Source organism: Bos indicus, chromosome 2 (assembly GCF_029378745.1).
Source record: "Bos indicus isolate NIAB-ARS_2022 breed Sahiwal x Tharparkar chromosome 2, NIAB-ARS_B.indTharparkar_mat_pri_1.0, whole genome shotgun sequence".
NCBI lineage: Eukaryota > Metazoa > Chordata > Mammalia > Artiodactyla > Bovidae > Bos > Bos indicus.
This window is the reverse complement of record NC_091761.1, coordinates 1,396,877-1,410,979: the sequence shown is the minus strand read 5'-3', so window position 1 is coordinate 1,410,979 and position 14,103 is coordinate 1,396,877. Positions and strand designations below refer to the sequence as shown.

General features: G+C 49.8%; 1 protein-coding gene across 1 annotated transcript; it reads right to left on the bottom strand.

Moving 5' to 3' along the window:
• Positions 1–2,470: 2,470 nt before the first annotated feature.
• Positions 2,471–10,470, bottom strand: AMER3 (APC membrane recruitment protein 3). Its single transcript, XM_019984819.2, has 2 exons — positions 10,075–10,470; positions 2,471–5,506 (listed from the first exon to the last, which is right to left on the bottom strand). Exon 2 carries the CDS (start codon positions 5,486–5,488, stop codon positions 3,065–3,067), a length of 2,424 nt encoding a protein of 807 aa, XP_019840378.2. The 5' UTR covers positions 5,489–5,506; positions 10,075–10,470; the 3' UTR covers positions 2,471–3,064.
• Between the last annotated feature and the right edge of the window lie 3,633 nt (positions 10,471–14,103).

Sequence of the window (14,103 nt, the reverse complement as noted above, 5' to 3'; positions counted from 1 at the left end):
ATCAAAACAACAGGGGTAAGAGAGGAATTAGAAGAAACTTAGTTTTCATTGTTCTGTATTCGGTGTATCAGTCCTCACTTCATATAAATAAGCAAGTAAACAATAAAATGAAGAGCCAGGAAATGTAAGAAGTACCCCCAATGTAGTTTGCAGGGTCTTCCCCAACCTGTGCTGGCCTTCACCCCCTTTTCCATTCTAGCACCTTCTGCTCACTTCCCCGCCCTCCTGGTCCACCCAGCCACCCCACTGTCAGGCTCAGCTGCGAGGCTGCCTGGATCCCTTACAGCAGCTCCCATTTTCAAACTCAACCTCAGAAGGTTGGAAGGGCAGAAGCACAGTGCCCAGGCGCCAGGGTGAATATCAGTTCCCCCACCACTGTGTGACTCCGGGACAGCTGTGAGCTGGGGACAACTGGACTTTCTTCTCAGGATGTTACTTTACATGGGAAAAACTTTCTATAACTTCCACAGCCATGTGTGAATAGAAGGACAGGAAATTGACCAGAGTTCTGAAAGTGCCCCACACAGAACTCTTCCACACTCATCACTGGGTTAGACACCTGTCCCAGGAGCTGACTCCCAAAGTTCCCCTCTTCCTAGCAGTGGGTCACCTCAAGGACACACTTGAGACCTGTGGAGCCCGGTCAGACTGGCACTGCCTGTATCCCTCTTGCTGGGAAAGGCAGCCTGAGGAGTGGGGTACAGAAAGGGAGATGGGCTGAGGGAACCTTGGCTCACAAAACACGAGAGGAAGACCACATGGCCTCCTTCACTCTCCCAGCAAGATGTCTCGCAGACCACTGCTGAGTCTGCTACTCAGATTGCTGAAGGATAATCTCTGCGGTGCCAGCATTGCTTAAGATCCTCCACAGATTGAGAGCCACTGGGCAGGTAGGTGTGGCCCAGGTCTTTATATCTGCTTCCCTGCTGTTGGGTCACTGTACATCCTCTTTGCCATGGCCTCTGAGTCCTGGGACCACCTTGGTTCATACCCTTCCCAGTACTTCTGGGCTGGGCTGGTTCTTCCACATCTCCACGTGTCACTGTGTCATATCAAGGAAGTCTTCATCAGAAATTCAACCAAGTTAAACCCAACTCTGTTGCTCTCTAGACCCCAGGCCCACAGGCAGCAAGAAATCAGAAAACCATGCACAACTTTTTGGTATTTCATTCTTGCAGCAGTATTTACTGGGTACTCGCTCTGCTCAGGTGCAGTACAAAGTAACAGGGAGGTGTACTTCTGGCACCCAGAGGCCCCAGACATCTGTATCCTGAAAGAAGGAAGGAGTTTAGGCCTTGAGAGGGGTGTTTGCAGTGGGGGCTGCTAAGAACTGGACCCCAGTTGCTGGCTGAGGATGATGTGGGCAAGTCACATCCACACCATGGCCTTGGTTTCCATGTAAGAAACCAGGAAAGCAGCTGACATGCACCACCTGCTCATGTCAAGGCCCCTAAAGCTGTCACTTGTGACAGTCCTAGGACGAAGGGTCAAGTGTGGCTTCCCAGGAATGCTGGCCCTGGCCTTCCGTGTGTCCTGTCTCAATGGGCCTGGTCAGGAGCTTTGTCATGCCCCTTTGAGCCTCCCATTTGCTGCCCTCATCCTCCCATAGCAGGCCCCAGGGAACAGTTATTAATGAGAGCTGCAGAGCATGTTCCAGCCTGAAAACAAGGCCTCGGACAATCAGGAGTGGCCCCAGCCTGTGGTCAGACCACATCTCTCTGTCTGGAATCCCTCCCTCATCACTGGGCCCATGGCACCTCTTCAAGAAACAGGTAGCGGGCTCTGCGGGAAGCCTCAGGCCAGGGGCCCTGACATTCTGCAACAGGAACAGCTCCATAGCTGCCTGTAGCATACTCCCCCCTCTCACCTCTACGAAACAGGGCACCTCAGGCAGGATCTAATCACAGAAGACCCCGTCAAGGAGCTTGCTGTTGGTCTGCTGCCCTGAGGCTGGCCAGACAGACACCTGCCCTTCCTGCCCCACCTTTCCTTTTGTGATTCTGAATGTTTGGTGCTGTGCAAATGTTGTGATTTTTTTGAGGGGTTGGGGGATACAGCTTCATTCAAAAGTGAGCCTTCCTGAAAGAGGAAGCTAGGATGCTGGCAGCACAGAAGGTGGAAATGGCAGTGTGGAGGATCAGACAGCTTCTTCCCCAAGAGCGTCTTGCCACCCACAGATCAGTTAGAGTGCACAAATGAGGGGAAACCATTGTTTGTATGGGGTGTTTTGTGACAGGGAACACCCACTGTTCAGGGTCTCCAGGGTCTGGCCAGCCCTGGCAAGGTTGCACAGGAATGCATGGCATCTGCTGGTTCAAGGCTCTTGCTAAGATGGCTGGTCCTGATTCTGATTCCCTTAGCCCTTCAGGGCCCTTCAGCCCTTCAGCCATAAGTTATGGCTGCTCATTCTGGAGGTGGGGTGAGAATACACTACTGAGCTAACCCCTAGTCTCAAGCTTCTACCCAAGTCTCGGATTCCTCATTCACATTTATTACTCTCAATTCTTGTGCAGACTTATCAGCACAATATGTGCCCTTTACAATATGTACTATTTCCATCCCCAAAACATCCCCATGTCTGTTTAGACACCTGGGTTTAGACTGTTCATTTGTGTGTGTGTGTGAGGAAATCAGTGAGGAACATTTTTGAGAGTGCTGGCAGCTTCACAGTTGTCCTTGGCCCTGGGCTTCCCAGGACCTCTTCTGGCAGAGCTGTTGGGTTTAGGCACAGATGCCTCCATGTTAAAATGCCCCACTCTTCCTGTCTGAATACTGACACTCCCTTCCCCCCAATACAGTCCTCCAGTCCTCACATCAGGAACAAAGGATGGAGATTTGGGTCTTAGACTCTCCTGAATGTGATCCCAAGGATGCAAAACTGTTCCAAAGCTGGGGTTCTGTCATGCTGTCCTGGTAGCCCCTACTTCCTGCTGGTTGCAGAGGATCCCTTGTGATCCGAAAAGCTGCAGTGGTTTTCTGGGCACTTGCAGAGGTGGGGCCCCTCTCACTAGCTGTTGGAAGTGAGGGCCAGAATTCCTGGCAAGTGATCCCAGGCAGAGGCACACTACAAGTCCAGCTGGCCCCTCTGTGCAGCCTGCTCCATTGCCCTTGAGTTGAGCTGCAGGGGCCGGTCCTCCACAGAGACATGGGCCTGGACATTCAGCGTGGTGGGCTCCTCCCTGAGCTGACTCAGATCCAGAATGCTTCCTGGGCATCTCTGGTCCTGTGGGATGTGGAGTGGGTTGGCCAGGGAGGGCAGGCCACAGATGGCAGCCAGGTTAGGGAAGCCATTAGGCTGTTCCTGTTGCAGAATGTCAGGGCCCCTGGCCTGAGGCTTCCCGCAGAGCCCACTACCTGTGTTTTGTCTTGGGGGATGAGCAGCAGGGGACTGGCAGTCTGGGTTGATCTGTAGGGCTTCCACCTGGGCCACACAGCCTGTCAGGGTGAGTTTTGAATCCATGGTGCTTCCCCCAGGACCTGGCCTCCAGGAACCTTGGAAACACCCAAGGTTCCTAGGCAGCCTGGGCTCCTGGGAGCCAGGCCAGACAGATGGGTGTGGGACTTTGTTCTTCCTGGATGTGTTGGATCCCATGGCGGCTGCAGACCCTACAGGGGAGAATGAGCCTTCAGGGTGGCCTTGTGTCCCTCGTTCCCCAGAAACTGGCACACACTCCAGAGAGGGGTCACAGGATGAAGACTTGGTCTCCTGCTTGGCCCCGGCTAGGACCTTGCTCACTCCAGCAAGCAGGCCCTTGGGACCTGAACATGCCCACAGCTCCTTCCTGCTGGGTATAGAGCTCACAGAGATTCTACCTGCATCTAAAGCCTGGGGCCCCCTGCCATCCAGTTTCACTGGACCTAGGCCCATCTTCTCAGAGCCAGCTCCTGGTTTCTCCACCAGTCCTCCTGAGGGAGTTGCCGGCTCTCTGAGAGCTGAGGCAGGCAAGGCACGGAGCTCCGGGCCCCGGCGGAGCCAGTTGATAATGCCCATGGTGATGGCCAGCTCGGTGTCACAGAGCTTCAGCAGGCACTCTTTGCCCCTCCAAGAGCTCTGTAAGAAGCCCTGGCTGAGTAGGTCTGGGCCTGGAACAGGAGCCAGGTTCTCCTCTGCACCAACATGGAAGCTGCACATGGACAATGGGGCTCCCGGTGCCGGCCCCGATGGACTCTCGGACACGCACAAGTCATCATCCAGGCTCGGACTCCCAGGGCCCTCAGCGGGGTCATAGAAGAGCTCATAGAGGGCGTCTCCACTGTAGCTGTCCCGGGGGAAGGCGGCTGTGGGTGTGCCTGGGCTCGGGGCCTCCTTCTTGTCCTCCTCGAGGCCTGGTGAGAAGGAGTCATAGTAGCCCTCGTCGCTCGTGGACACAGACTCCGGCCGCTCACTCTTGGGGGTCCCTGTGTCTGTGGAGCTGGCTTTGGAGCTGCTGTGTGGATCCCTGCATGGGCACAGAGGGAGCTCAGCCAGCCTAGCTGCATCTGGCCTGGGCTGGTCTGTGTCTGATGCCTGGGGCCCTCCCAGCCACGGGCCTAGCAGGGCATGCTGCTGCTGCCTCACTGAGTGATTCACATGGTCCCAGAACTTGGCAAAGTCAGACATTTCATTCTGAGCAGGCGATGCCAGCTGCTCTATGCTGCCTTGGAAGGGGCCCCTGAAAGTCTTGCTGTTAGAAGCCTGTGATCTCTGGGCAGGGCTCGCCAGGCCCTCGTTCAGCTCCAGGGATGGCACTGAGCTCTCATCTGCAAAGATCTCCCCACAGCCTGTGAGTGAGTCAAAGCTCTTCAGTGAGGCCACGTCCTCACACAGGGCCCTGCAGAGGTCAAAGGAAGAGTCGGGCAGGAACTCACTGTCAGACAGGTCCTGGCACTGGCCATCCAGGCCCAGTTCCTCGCCCAAGGGGAGGAAGGCTATGCCTCGCTGCCCTCCAGTCTCTGATGGGCCCTCGGGAGAAGACAAGCCCTCCCCCTTGGTTGAGGGCAAATTCTCAGTCTTGTTTCTGCGGATGTGGAATAGGTTACGAAAGCACTTCTTGGGTCGTTTCAGGGAAATCCTCTTCCTTGGGATACTCTTGGCCACAGCTGGTACGAAGGGCATCTGGGGCACAAAGTGGCGGTAGTCAATCATGCGCTGGCTGCTGGGGGTCCCTGGGAAACTTGCGCTGCCCACCAGCTGCCCTGTAGCTGTGGCTGCCCTGTCAGCCCTGGGCACACTGTCGTGATTCTTGCTCTTCCGAACCAGTTTGAAGGTGGCGCCACAGAGAGCTGCAGGCCCTCCATTGGTGTCTGGCTGGGCTTCCCGATCAGAGCATCTGTTGTATCCTTGGGTGCTGGGACTGACCTGGGGGCCCCTCTCACTGTGGGGCAGCTGCTGCCCTCCCAGTGAGATTGCATCCTCTGTGGTCAGGGCAGTCGCTGCTGGGTCTGGAGGTTTCTCATGGTCAGTCTGCAGGCTAGATTTGATGAAGGTCTTTCCTCTCTTCAGCTCCATGCTGCAGTGTCACCGCTGCTATGGGGGAAAGCAGGAGACACTCAATATCTAGGATGGAGGCTTGTGGTTCTAGAAAACCTGACCCCATACCCCGCCCCCTGCCCCACTCACACAGGCATGGGAGCTGAGCTCTGACATCTGAGCTCGGATCCTCTGTGGAGGCAAGGGGAGGGGGAGATAGGAACAGTCCCACCCCCACACTTACTGCTCCAGCCTTTGTAGATAACTGATACTCCCAGAAGTTAAGTCACATGCTTAAAGGCACAGAGTTGGAGCCAAAATGAGAGCAGACAGGGTCTGATGTTCGTGTACTGTGATCTTGTGACTCACTAAAGAATCCTTTCAAAGCTTGTCTGGGCAAGTTAGCCTACCACATCCAGGCCTTATTGGATATACCAATAGCACCATATCCTTAGGGTATCACGGCCCTTCTGAGTGGATGAAGCAGAGAAGTCAATAAGTAAGTTGCTTCCTTCATGTAAGCAAGAAAGCTGAAAGGAAATCTGCTTCCAGGGCTGGGTGCCATGGGTCATCAGTGGAAGGGGAAGACCCATGGCCCTTCAGGATTGCTTTACCCATCAGGCAAGCAAGGCACAACTAAGCATTTCATGATGCACACAGAGCTTGAGCAGAAGAAGAGAGACAGCAATGTGGCAGAAAGCAAAAGAGAGGAGACAAGCACGAGACCAGGAATAGACAGACTGGCCATACACAGCTCGTCATGTGCTGGAGGATCAGGCGTGTTGTCTTTTGTGCATATCCTAACTGACAGACATTGCTACCTGGAGTGCCATCCAGAGAAAGTTTCTGATGCCCAGTCTGAGCTCAATGGGAAAGAATGCTGGAATCGCTTATTGATGTCTTCCCTGGACTTGAGAGTGGGGAAGTGGTAAGACTGTTAACAAGTTGATCATCGTTGGCACAGTTGGGGAGTCTGGCCTTACCCTGAGTCAATAAAGAGCTATAGAAGTCTTCTGAGGGAGCAGGTGAAGCAATGGCATAATGAATTTGGTGGTCTGAGACCATTTATCTGATGTCTGAGTGGAGGATGGACTAAACCATGAGAGAGGTTCTGAACAGAGGGGACTCACAAGAGGCACTAAAATGGACCAGGTGTAAGGAGATAAGGTCTAGATGGAGGCTGTAACTATAAGCAAAATAAAGAGAGTAAAGCCTTACGAGCTTTCAAAGGAAGAAACATCAGGATTCAGCAACTGAAGAAAGAAAGACAAACAGTCTAGAAACCTGAGGCCTGAATACATGCCATTAGGGGGATAAACACTGAGGCCTGGATGCAAGCCGTTAGGGGGATCAAAAAAGAGGGAAAGCTGAAGTGGAGAGGATGAGAAGTGAATGAAGGCAAGGAAGTGACCTGTGAAAAGAGCTGGTTTGGGGGAGAGAAGCAGTGGTCTAGTTTAAATGTATTACCTTTGGGGTGAGTTTGGAAACCCATGAGACATGAAAAGAAGGCAGTACTGTGTCCGTAATCAAAGGATGTCACCGTCATCAGTGATTGCAGCACTCCAGGAGGAGCCAGTGAGCCCTGAGGAAAGTCAGGATGTGAAAACACAGGGTACTTGCCCCAGATAGCATATCAAAGGAATGATTTCAGTGAGCCCAGACTCTTGCATCTTCCCATACCTAGAAAAGCACCAAATTCCTTAACTTGGGATATCTGGTTTTCTTTCATTAACAATAATCATTTGACACTAATACTACCTGCCCCTTGTTGCAAATCCTCTATATAGCCTGGTTCCCACTCTCGATTCCTTGGAGCAGTTCTCTAATGGTTACTTGGGATGCTGCCTCCTGGGCTTGAAGTCCTAAAAATTTCCACTGAATAAAAGGTAACTCTTTAAAAAAAAAAAAAAACTAAAAGAAGGCAGGGGTGAAGAGCACCCCCTTAAGCCAATCCCTCCATCCTGGTTTACTGGACCTCACAGGTATCCAGCTCTCAGGCTCCATCTGTCTCACTGTCTCCACATGTCCTTGGCAGTGAGGGACTGCCAGTTGGTCTTCTGGCAGTTTGACCAGGGAGAGAGTATAGAGCTTGGGCTGATTTCTTTGGTTCTCCATAGGGAGCACCTAGATTCACTCTCCCTTAGTCCACAATCTGTGAGGAAGGAATAGAGCAGGTGTGCAAGCAAGTGACTCTGTCAGTATGCATGCCTTTCACACCCACTGCCAAAGAGGCTTACCAGCCCCCTCCAGAGAGTCTCAGAAATGCTTTAACATGAGGCCTGGGAAGTGAGTGGAGAGGCTTCCTCCCAGCCCAACTGGCAACATTAAAACCAAAGAGAATGAGAAGAGGTGGCAAAGGTGGCACTGCACAGGCTCACAGGGGCAAATGTCACCACCTCCATCCCACTCCCACCCCTTAACAATGCTTCCTCCCCAGTAGAGGAACACCTGGGACTTTTGACCAGAGGAGAGCAGAAGGAGCAGGCACCATGCAAGGGAAAGTTGCAGAACCCAGGCTTGGCTCTGGGTGTAGCCCAGTTCTTTGTGGCAGGACCCTAGACAGTGGGTCAGCTGTCTTTCTGCCTCCTATTGGGTAGCATGTAGCATGTGCCCAAGCCTTTCCAAACCCGTACCTGCAGACCCCATTCTTACTTCTCCCAATCCTTTGTAGCCCAGCCCTGATGGGTTTTGGGGCACACAGCATAGTGGTAGCCAGGCAGAATGCTTAGCCCATAAGCTTATAAGGGACATACTGCTGTAACCCCATTTAACAAAGGAGAATTTAACATCCAGAAAAATCAATGGATTGGCCCTCACACAGGTGGCAACAGAGCTAGGATTTGAACCCAAGACTGTCTGATACTAAACCTGTGTTCTTAACTGTGATAGACATTATATGAAACAACTCAATTTCCCCTTTATGGGAAATCTAAAGATTGAATAATAAATATGTTTTGTAAGAAATTTTGGAAAGTAAAATGAAAATGAAGATTAAAAGCAAAAGTATAGCTCATGCAAACTTAGAAAAATTGTAACTGAAGGTAGTATAATTTCTATGGCAAGAAATTTTGGAGATATTTATTATGATTATGCAGTTATTTTTCTTATGTTTTAGAAAAACCTTTTTCTTACTGTACTCTCAAAAATAACTTCAACCAGGCATGATAAAGATTATTTCACTGAAATTCAGTGTGTGTTCAGTCCATTCAGTTTCCATGTTAAAATGTTTTACCAGATCCTGACTCTTTGGAAATCTGCAGTCCATATGTGACATGGGTGGGAACTCCCTAAGTGGTCAAAGGATCCACTACCCAACTGGAGTCAGGCTGAGCATCTTTCTTGATAATTTTCAGGGGCACAGTGGGATTTATCTAGACACCCAGGTGCTGGCATTCTCATTTCCTGAGGGCAGAGGCCATATGTGTCCAGGTTCTCAGTTTTAAAAATGCACGTTCTGCTTTGTTGTCTTGTGGCTAAACACCCTCTTAGAAGGGGACCTGATAGATACTCTCCCATTATTTGCCAGCCATGAAGACCAATTTTTAGTTTTTACAGATCACTCTAGTTGTGAATAAGATTGTAAAGTAGAGGCAAAAGGGCAGAGAGGTCAGTTAGGAGCCAGTGGAGGGTCCAGTGGAAAGAAAGTGGTGGCAGAGACTTCCCACATGTGAAAGCTTCCCCTTGAAGCATCTTACACAGAGCATGCACATGCATGTGAACTTGTTGCAAATTGAGAAAATGAAGTAATTTCATTTGCTGCTTTTCTACATTATGACTAACTAGCTCAACTGCCTGGAATTTTCTTTTCTTTTTGGTAAGGTAATTCTACGCTTTTCTTTCATTTTTGAACATGAAAATGATTGCGTATTTCATGGGGCAAAATAAAAACATTGGAGTTACACATATGCAACAGAAACAGTTTGGAAATACAAAAATTTTGGCTAATAGTTTTGTTATTTACCCTGATTTCCCCTGCCCCACCCCCCAATATCCAGGAGATCACAAACATGAAACACAAAGGGGTGAGTGGTGATAAGAGTAGGGGCTTCTGAGGCGAGCCCCACCCAGGGACATCTTGGACATTGGGGTGGAGAGGATATGTGTGGAGCAGTAGTTTTTCTCTGTAATAGGCTACCTTGTCGAAGCCAAAACCTTCCATATGGATGGAGTGAAGGCCATTGTGGGGAGGGACAGTCTCTGTGTTCTGGGGTGGGTGTGAGATTGGGGATAAAGCAGAAACTGCACTGTTTTGAACATTACCAATTCACTCAACCCTCATGTTGGGGAGACAAAGGGACCTTTGGGGACCGAAGGTCCTGGTCCACTTTCTATAACGGAATGTCTGGATATTCCTGGCCTGCCCAGTGGAGAGAAGATGGGCCTCCGGTCTTACTCGTCCGTTCCCAAGACCCCATCCTCGAGAAGGTTTCCCCTTTCCCTAGCTCAGACTGATCATCTCTCCCGGACACCACATCATCTTCGCTGGGCACCAGGGAGTGGACAGAGTGCAGACACTGGTTCCTCCACTCAGCCCGCCCATTGCACGAAAATCGCACAAAAATTCCCCAATCACTCCCTTCCCCCACTCCACGCACGCCTACATCCTCGGGGCTTTGGCGACTTACCGCTGAGGCCGGGAGTGTCGCGGTATGCGGTCTTGGCAGGTCTGGGAGCCGCGCCCGAAACAGAGCTGCGCGATCAGCACCACGGTCAGTTCCCGGCGCCTGGCGCCCACTCAGGACCCGGGGGAGGCGGAGGGCCCGAGTCCTTCCTTCGGCGCTGGAGGCGCTGGGCAGCCGTTCCAGGAAACGCGCCCGCAAGGGTTAACCGCGAGAGAGCAACTAGGCCGGGGCGGGGCAGAGGTGGGCCGGGAGCCTGTCCGCCGCCACCCAGTAGTCTGAGAGGTGACGCGCGCGGGGCCGAATGGGGGCTGCTCTAGCAGTACCTCCGTCTCGCTTTGTTCGTGTGTATTCTGATATCAGCCTCGGTGCTTCTCTAACTCCCCGCAGGGCTGTGATTTTGCATCCCTGAGGCCCAGCCTCTTGTGCACCCCAGACTGACAGTCATCCAATCATGACTGTCGCCCTCGACCATATACTGTATTCCACAGCCACGGTCAGAACTCCTTAGAGTGCGCAGGTGTGGGTACCCCTAACCCCCACAGCCCGCAGCGCCTGGCAAGTTTAACCCCAGCCATCTCGGAAGGGCCTAGCCACGAGTCCTACCCAGTGTTCAGAGAGGATTTGGAAGAAGGGGAAGGCCAGTCTCGAGATGTGGGGCACTCTTCCATGAATCTTCCGTATGGAGTACCTTTCTTGGGCCCCGATTAGATTATTAATGAGAAGTAAGGAGATGCTTCCCTTTCAGGTAGTCACAGCGTGGGGTTGCTAGTACTGTGGGCCACCGAAGTCTTGCAGGAGGGGCGGAAGTGTTTTGAGGACTCTCTCCCCACTGAGCGGAGGGCAGAGGGTTTGCACACCGGATGTAGGAATAAAATATGGATTAAGCAATTCTGGGATGGCTCAGAGAGAAGTGCCAGGAGCATGTGTGAGGGGCGCAGCACGGGACTGGTGGGGCAGGATGCGGGATGTGATGAGGGGACTGATCCCAAGCAGCACAGAAGAGTGCAGGTGGGGAGCTCTGGGAGGAAGAAGTCTTCCTTCTGGGATGAAGGAGTCTTCAGCCAAGGGTTGAGCTGAGTCCCCAGAGAGGTCAGGGATTCGTGGATGATGAAGGCCTTTCCTTTCTTTGAGCATGGTGGACTCCCTCCCTGTTCCTATTTCAAAAAAAACCCTGAATACTACCTTTGGTCTGTGCTGAATTTGTCATAGGGCAGCAGCCTTCTTTAATTTAACTTCAGTCACCTTGAGATTGTCCCACCCCAGTCACCCCATTCAAGAGCTCTACCACACGCCCCTCCTTCAGTGAGGGTCACCAACCACCTTTGGGTGAGGCCCCTTCTTACATTTCTTGGAGTTGAACCATTTTTCTACCCAGTAACTGACTTACTGTTATCCCAGAAGTCCCCCTCCACTCATGTTGATAGTATAGTCCTGAACTTCCCAACAGTTTCTGGCCTTCAAAGGTCCCTGAATCAGTTTACACCCTATTAGGTAAAAACAAAGGTGGATCTGTGCCTTATCACCAAATAACCTTGAATCATGTGTCGGATCCCCTAGGCTCCACAGTCCTCACCAGTTAAAGTTAATAAATATTTGTTATTGTTGAGTTGCTAAGCTGTGTCCCACTCTGCAACCCCATGAACTGCAGCACACCAGATTCCTCTGTCCTCCACTCTCTCCAGAAGTTTGCTCAAATTCATGGCCATTGAGTCAGTGATTATATTTAACCATCTCATCTTATGCTGTCTCCTTTTCCTCCTGCCCTCAATCTTTTCCAGCATCGAGGTATTTTCCAATGAGTCAGCTCTTCACATAGTGTGGCCAAATTGCTGGAGTTTCAGCTTCAGCATCAATCCTTCCAATGAATATTCAGGGTTGACTTTCTTTAGGATTGACTGGTTTGACCTCCTTGCAGTCCAAAGAACTCTCAAGAGTCTTCTCCAGCACCTCAATTTGAAAGCATCAATTCTTCAGTGCTCAGCCTTCTTTATGCTTCAAGTCTCACATTTGTACATGACTACTGGTAATAAAATAAAGATCTGTACAGTCAAAGCTATGGTTTTTCCAGTAGTCATGTATGGAGAGTTGAGAGTTGAACCATAAAGAAACCTGAGCACTGAAAAATTGATACTTTTGAACTGTGGTGTTGGAGAAGACTCTTGAAAGTCCCTTGGACTGCAAGGAGATCAGACCAGTCAATCCTAAAGGAAATTAGTTCTGAATATTCATTGGAAGGACTGATGCTGAAGCTGAAGCTCCACTACTTTGGCCACCTGATAGGAAGAGTTGACTCATTGGAAAAGATCCTGATGCTGGGAAAGATTGAAGGTAGGAAGAGAAGGGGATGACAGAGGATGAGATGATTGGATGGCATCACCAACTCAATGGACATGAGTTTCAGCAAGCTCCAGGAGACAGTGAAGGACAGGGAAGCCTGGCATGCTGCAGACCATGGGGTCAAAAAGAGTCAGACATGACCGAGCAACTGAAAAACAACAACTGGTAATAAACATTTAGCCTCTCCAACTATGGGCTCCCTTCTTCCAAATTACAGCATTACAAAGACTTTTTATATTCCTTAAACTTGTCACTTTTTGATTAACTTCTTCCAATGAGTGATAATCGATCTAGTCAATGCTCTGCTTGCCACCCTTTTGTCAGTGAGAGCTATTCTAAGCCATCTACTTCCTTCTTTTAGAGAGTTTAAAAACATCTTTGCTTTTGGGTATTAAAAACCCCAAACCAAAACAAACTGTATATATATATATATACACACACAGATACATATATGTATGTATACATAAACATATAAATAACATAAATATGTATTTATATGTAATAAAAACTATATAATTATACATGATATAAAATATATTTATATATAAACAACCTATATGTATATGTAGTAACAACAAATTGTGGAAAATTCCTAAAGAGATGGGAATGCCAGACCACCTTACATGCCTCCTGAAAAACCAGTATGCAGGTCAAGAAGCAGCAGTTAGAATTGACCACAGAATAACAAACTAGTTCAAAACTGGGAAAGAAGTATGTCAAGGCTGCATATTGTCAGCCTGCTTATTTAACTTATAAGAAGAGTGCATCATGCAAAATGCTGGGCTGGATGAAGCATAAGTTGGAATCAAGATTGTTGGGGAAAATATCAATAACCTCAGACGTGCAGATGACACCACCCTTATGACAGAAAGTGAAGAGGAATTAAAGAACCTCTTGATGAAGGTGAAAGAGGGGAATGAAAAAGCTTTCTTAAAACTCAACATTCAGAAAACTAAGATCATGGCATCTGGTCCCATCACTTCATAGCAAATACATGGGGAAACAATGAAAACAGTGACAGACTTTATATTCTTGGTCTCCAAAATCACAGCAGATGGTGATTGCAGCCAGGAAATTAAAAGATGCTTGCTCCTCAGAAGAAAAGCTATGACAAACCTAGACAGTGATTAAAAAGCAGAGACGTTACTTTGCCAACAAAGGTCCATATTGTCAAAGCTATGGTTTTTTCCATCAGTCATGTATGGATGTGAGAGCTGGACCATAAAAAAGAATGAGCACTGAAGAATTGATGCCTTACAACTGTGATGCAGGAAAAGTCTCTTGAGAGCCCTTTGAACCGTAAGGAGGTCAAAGGCTCTTTGTCCAAAGGGTTTTGTCGAAAAGGCTGATCCTAAAGGAAATCAGTCCTGAATATTCATTGAAAGGACTGATGCTGCAGCTGAAGCTCCAATACTTTGGCCACCTGATGTGAAGAGCTGACTCACTGGAAAAGACCCTGATGCTGGGAAAGATTGAAGGTAGGAAGAGAAGGGGATGACAGAGGATGAGATGGTTGGATGGCATCACCGACTCAATGGACATGAGTTTGAGCAAACTCTGGGAGATACTGAAGGGCAGGGAAGCCTCTCATGCTGCAGTCCATTGGAAGGCAAAGAGTCAGACTCTACTGAGTGACTGAACAACAACATAGTAAAGAATTTTCAAAAGATCAAAAATAGAATGAGAAAATGCAAG

Excerpts from the sequence above, each read along its gene's own strand:
- AMER3 (XM_019984819.2), bottom strand. The coding sequence starts at position 5,488 with ATGGAGCTGAAGAGAGGAAAGACCTTCATCAAATCTAGCCTGCAGACT.